This window comes from Naegleria fowleri, assembly GCF_008403515.1.
Source record: "Naegleria fowleri strain ATCC 30894 chromosome Unknown tig39, whole genome shotgun sequence".
In the NCBI taxonomy this organism is placed as follows: Eukaryota; Heterolobosea; class Eutetramitea; order Acrasida; family Naegleriidae; genus Naegleria; species Naegleria fowleri.
The window spans coordinates 40,461-46,444 of NW_025407971.1; the positions used below are offsets into that span (position 1 = coordinate 40,461).

Consider the following 5,984-nt stretch of genomic DNA (forward strand, 5'->3'; position numbering starts at 1 on the left):
CAAGGTGGTCATTGTTGCTCAAAAATCGTATCAAGGTTGCTCTCTCCGAATACATTTGTTGCTCGAGCGATACGAAGTTTGCCTTTGATTTTGTGCCCATGAAAAACATTACTCCTGACACTTACAGTCCAGATAAGATATTAATCGATCGTGTCTTGGCTCCTCTCGGCTTAAAATCAATGGTCAATGTACCAGTCGACCACACATGCAGTGAGGCACATGGTATTGTTGTGACTCATCAAAAGGATGGAAAGTGGTATTTTCAGGAGATACACGACCTTGCCAACGCCTCATTGACGCTGGCAAAGACTGCACGGTGCTGATTCACGAGTCAACGTTTGAAGCTGCACTTCTTCAAGATGCTGTAAACAAGAAGCATTCATGTTCACATGAGGCCATTCAGGTTGGTGAAAAGATGAACGCCTATCGAACCATTTTGACCCACTTTTCACAACGCTATTGTAAATTCCCAATTGTGGATTCGCACGATTCAGATTATGCCATCAAAAATGTTGCAGTGGCACACGATTTGATGAGACTAAACGCCAAAAAGCTTCCCAAGATTCCTCGTGTGATGGAACTATTGAAAGATTTTTGGTCCATCATTGAATTGGATGATTCTGCTTTTATCAATAATCCAATCTCTGAAGATCAGGTCAATGATTAAACAATGAATGTGATGAATCTTTGCTTCATCCCTTTTGAATATATCTACACACGGGAGCGACTCGAGTTGGCATTTTGGATACCAATGAAGACATTTGACTCACCTTCCGAATCCAATTCCAATAAAATCCACACAACAACATTCTCTCCCACCTATTATCGAATAACACTCTCGATTTGTCGAACGCCTTTCATGAACTGCGCAGAAACGAACCATCCACCAAAAGAAAAAATCAAAAACGCCAATCAAGAACATCTTTCACACAACCACGTCCATAAATACTAGAAAACCTTCTCACGTGCATCACAGCACACTCTTGTTAGATCATCAATACAAACCTTCTCATGTCCTCCTTGTCACCGCCATCACCAAGAACATTTGATCGCAATCGGAGTGACTCTGTTTCCAGTAGTGCAAGCTCCACCAATACAACAACTCCCTTCGCATCGTCATCATCATCATTACTCAATCCTCCTCCTCCTCCTCCAACAACAACAACAACAACAACAACAATTACTACAACGAAAAAGAAAAAATCTTCTCGAAAATTGTCTTCCTCTTCGAAAACTGCTGCCAATCATAGAAATGGAACCACATCATTGGAATTTGCGGAATCTTTGCCCCACATGTCAAAATCGACGACAAGTAGTTCTATTCGAGTAGAACATTATCATCAACAACCTCACGACTCGAATCGTTATGAAAATATTCGAATTAATGAAGTTCAACCCTTACTTCATCAAGTAGAAATGGAAATGAATCAATTAAGAATGACAAGAACTCAATTTAAATTAAGCTGTAATTTGGTATTGAATATTATGATCTTTATTTTGAATATGGTGTTTTTGTGTTTATTGAGTTGTGTGTTGGCGTATGTCTTGTCACCAATTTATGTGAATCATGACGTTCATGAATTTCAAGTGGGAGGATCAAATTCAGTAGATTCTTCGAATGGAATTATTCCATTTTCAGCTGTTTCAGTGGATGGAAATGGACATGTGTATCAGGGATTTGGAATGGGATTTTCTTATTCGAGTGTTCAAACAAATTACTCGCAAGAGGTGACAGGCCAATTTCGAACTGTTTCGTTTTATCCTCATTTTGATTCTATTCTTGTAGTGAGACCAGAATATCAAAATAATATCAATGTGACATTTTCTGATATTCATTCGAAATCATTCAATAATGGTATTGTCATCTTGTCAAGTTGGATTCTAAAAGGAGGCAAACAATATGTACAACCCATTTACATTTTCAAAAACATGACATTTATTCCACAAACCATTGATCAAGTATTCATTCATTGCATTCATCATGTGGAAGAATCTCAACAAACAGTCATGATGATTCATGTGAAAAATACGGAAACGAAAGAATTATTTCTCTATTTATTGATTGGTCAGATCGAGAACGAGACGTCACATGTTTTTCAATCGGATCCAATTTTAATTTATAATTACACATTTCCATCTTGGCAACATTCTGTTGAAGAAGAATTAGCATGGAGCAATGAAAGAATTTTAGCAAGCTCTTCGATGGCGATCATTCTTAAAGATTCTCAGAAACAAGTTGGAGTTGTTTCACATCGATTCGATGACAATACGTGTCGATATTATTTATTTGATTTACAAACACAACTAGAGGCGATCGATTCATTCAAGGGATCTCCTTCTTCCTCTCCTTTCACTTCAAATGGTGAACCTTCTCGAGTTAAAATTTCACAACTCACTTTACAACAAGGAATTTCGTGTTACTCGGTCGATCTAACCACTCTTCACATGGAAGAAAAATATTCAAGTCGTGACGATAGATATTCAAGTAGTGACCAACAAACTTTGCAAACTTTATCACTCATTGCCACTGAATCGGTGGCTATTTTATTGAATGGCATTCAAATTTATTCCACACAACCCATTCCAACATGTCGTAAAGGTTATCAATTTTCAGAATTGTCGAATGGATACAAACCTGATCTCAATATACAAGTTAGAAATATTTTAGGTGGAAAATTTATTTTCTCATGTTTGAATAATCATGATGGATCTGTTTCCATGCTCTATGGACAAATCGTGACAACGACAAATAATTATGAAATTATGACAGGAACTAGTTTTTCAACAGTCATTCCTGGACGTGTCACGAATGCATGGCTCGTGCATTCCACGAAAAACGTTCTCGAGCCAGGTGTCAGAGAATATGATGTCTTTCTGACGTATGAATATTTGGAAGACAATATGAACTCTTTGGACGTGCTGACAATGCAACACTGTTCCTCAAAGTCTTCCGAACAAAAAGTGTCTCCACCAATGAAATCTTTTTATACCATCAAATGTACCACACCCACACAAACTCTCTCACATGATGAGTATCCAGTGTGCTCGACACCGTTCAAGCATCTCTCCTTTTCACCACAAACTCTTCAATACGACATTAGCTCAATAGCCAAATTTGGAGTGTTGTTTACAACATTGAGTTCAACAAATTTGTCACCCACCGCCATGCATGCAAATTTACAACATCCAAAATCCAAGAACAGCAACAACAACAACAACCTTCACCAATTAGACAACAAATATTTCGTTCTATCAACAGAATTATCAAATTGGCAAGGAGGATATAAATGGATTGGAATTTGCATTTCTTCAGGATCCTCATTTGGAACTGTCAAAGTGGCTCAAAGAGGTCTTGTCACATTCTCGAATATGCAACAAGAATTAATCGAAGGATCTTCCTATTATGCAAATATTGACGGAAGTATCACAAGGAAAACAACACCTTGGTATATTGGATATGCATTGACGAAAAAACAATTGTACATTGATTCGAGTTTTGTAAAATAGTGAACAGGTTTTGTAAATGGCTCCAAGAAAACACATTCAAAAGATATCTTGTGTGTCTTATATCTTCCTGTTATCGGCAAGAAAATTGAAACTTTTCGTTGCGCGCCAAAAAATCACTACAAAAAAAATGAGTGAATCTTATGAAGGAGATCCGCAGGTCATTTCGGCTTCCAGAGAAGAGGTTTCTTCGTCGTCTTCTCCGCCTCAAGAAGATGATGTGGTAGATCCGACACCCACTCCTCCAACAACGGCTGGTGATGATAATGAGGCGGGAGAAGCAGCAAATGCGGAGGAAGCTCAACACGAAAATCATGCACTTCAACAAGAGGAAGAACCCGAAGATGATGAAGAAGGATTTAAACCTTTTGATCCAAATGCATCCATGAACGTCAGTAATATTGTAAATACTCAACTGAATGATACCATGGGAAGTTTTGTCTCTTCCGCGAATGCCTTGCAAGGCATCAATGACAATAATGATACTCCGAATGTCATCCAAGATGTCGAAGCATTGAGAGAGGAAGAAAATAGAAAGAAACGAGAAGAACATTTGAAAATGAAAATTCGTCAGCTCAAGGACGAAGAACAGTCCTACTCGAAAATTAATCTCACCAATATTAATGCGAATTGGTTGTACTTGATGAGAGAAAGTAAATTGAAAGAGCTCAAGGAAACAATTCAAATACAGGCTCAGGATCACGACCGATTAGTCGACAGAAAGAATGCCACCATTCAACTCATGTACAGAGAATTGGATGAATCCGAGGAGCAGTACCGATCTGCTCTGAGAACTCACATGCAACATATCGAGGAATTGCTACAATTGCAAGATCAACGTCTCACTATTCTCCATCAAGAGTTCAACAATGACTTGTATCTCTTAAAAAAAGGAATATGAGGAAGAAATGGAAGAATTACGGATCAAACACGAGGAGGAAATGAAGGAATGGGCTGAAATTACCAAAGAAATGGAAAAGAGAGAGGAAAAAACGAATGAACTCATGGAAATGGATTTTGTCCAAACCAAGGAAAAGGTCAAGAATCGATATCAGGAAGAGCTCATACAAATGGTCGGCAACATGAATGACAAAATCGAAGAATACCGCCGCATCACCAAGCAAGAGAACAATGATCACTACGAATCCATGAATCAAAAATATAAGGATTATATCATTTTGAGAGAACGTGACAGCAGTTACATTGAAATTATCAAGAACCAAACGTATCAAATCAAAATGAAGGAGGAAGCTCTAGCTCACTGGAAAGCAAAATGGTTGAACAATCTCAGAGAGTGCGAGGACAGAAACAACAAACTCATTAAGGAGAAGGATCAGCTCTCCCAACATTTCAAGGAACTCAAAAAGAAGATGAATGCCTTTCGAGAGTCAGAAAAGAAGAGACTCACCGAGCTAGTCAAAATGAGTAAGGAAACGATCGATTCTCTCAATGAAAAGCTGGAAAAGGCCTCACGAATCCTCAAGTTATCTGAAGTGAATCGCAGGTATGAAACTGAGAGAGAGCGTTTGATTCCTTTTGAAACGGAATTGGAAAGCACGACGGCTTTAGCTTCGGTCGCTGAATCTGCCATGGAAGATTTGATGGACGGTGAGGAAAAGAAGTTCACTGAATCTGAGTGGCAACAGCTCGATCGTTTCTACAAACGTTTCAATAAGGTTCTTCTGGACAATTTAGCACTCGAACAGGAGAAGGAGCACTTGGTAGATCAAAACAAAAAGCTTCGTGATATGTTGAAACAATATTTGGATGGTATCACCGTTAATGAAGATGTTCTCAATAGTAGAAATCCACTCTTAATTGTAGATCCATTAATTAAGGGACGATCCCACGAGCCAGGAGCCAAAGAACTTGTCGTCGTTTCTGCCACAAGTAGACAAACAGAAAAGGTGAAGATTGGAAATTAAGGAGCGTGTGAATCCTTCGAATGGTGGCAATGATTCAGTATACTGTCTGACTTGCATGGAACCAAACATTATTCGACATAGCAGTGATCGAGAGGTATAATTGTTTTCATGGTGAACGATTGGTTGGGCCAAATGATTTTCTGAAATTATTTATGTGATATGGTCATTCTTTCCGTGTCATGACAGCCCATACAATATTTTCCTGAATAAAAAGAACTGTTCCAAGGAAACAGTGGTTTTTGGGCCGGTTCAGGGTTCTGATAAGAACTGGACGATGAATGTCAAATGTTTGTGACAAAGTACTTTGTCAAACCTCTACACAGCATAACTTTGTTGATCCATGATTTTCAAATAACTCACACTGTCTAGAAGCCACTTGCAAGTAACCGGCCTGTGTCCAGTTTCTTGTTCAATCTTGTCAGCCTCCTCTCGTGTCACATCATTGTCTGCAATAATGACATTTTCATATTTGGATTTTTTAACTCTCTTGAACATGGTACCATGAATGGTGCCACCTCCAAACGTGACCAAATCAGTGAGTTCTTTTTTTTTTTT

The 5,984-nt window shown here is 38.5% G+C and overlaps 3 protein-coding genes across 3 annotated transcripts; all 3 read left to right on the plus strand.

Moving 5' to 3' along the window:
- Positions 1-1,011: 1,011 nt before the first annotated feature.
- On the plus strand, positions 1,012-3,507 carry FDP41_004638 (uncharacterized protein; the record flags this gene model as incomplete). Its single annotated transcript, XM_044708074.1, has 1 exon — positions 1,012-3,507. The coding sequence occupies one exon, from the start codon at positions 1,012-1,014 to the stop codon at positions 3,505-3,507; it is 2,496 nt and encodes an 831-aa protein (XP_044561045.1).
- A 127-nt stretch (positions 3,508-3,634) lies between these two features.
- On the plus strand, positions 3,635-4,405 carry FDP41_004639 (uncharacterized protein; the record flags this gene model as incomplete). The annotated part of the gene is made up of 1 exon (XM_044708075.1): positions 3,635-4,405. The coding sequence occupies one exon, from the start codon at positions 3,635-3,637 to the stop codon at positions 4,403-4,405; it is 771 nt and encodes a 256-aa protein (XP_044561046.1).
- A 40-nt stretch (positions 4,406-4,445) lies between these two features.
- On the plus strand, positions 4,446-5,429 carry FDP41_004640 (uncharacterized protein; the record flags this gene model as incomplete). The annotated part of the gene is made up of 1 exon (XM_044708077.1): positions 4,446-5,429. The coding sequence occupies one exon, from the start codon at positions 4,446-4,448 to the stop codon at positions 5,427-5,429; it is 984 nt and encodes a 327-aa protein (XP_044561047.1).
- Positions 5,430-5,984: the final 555 nt, after the last annotated feature.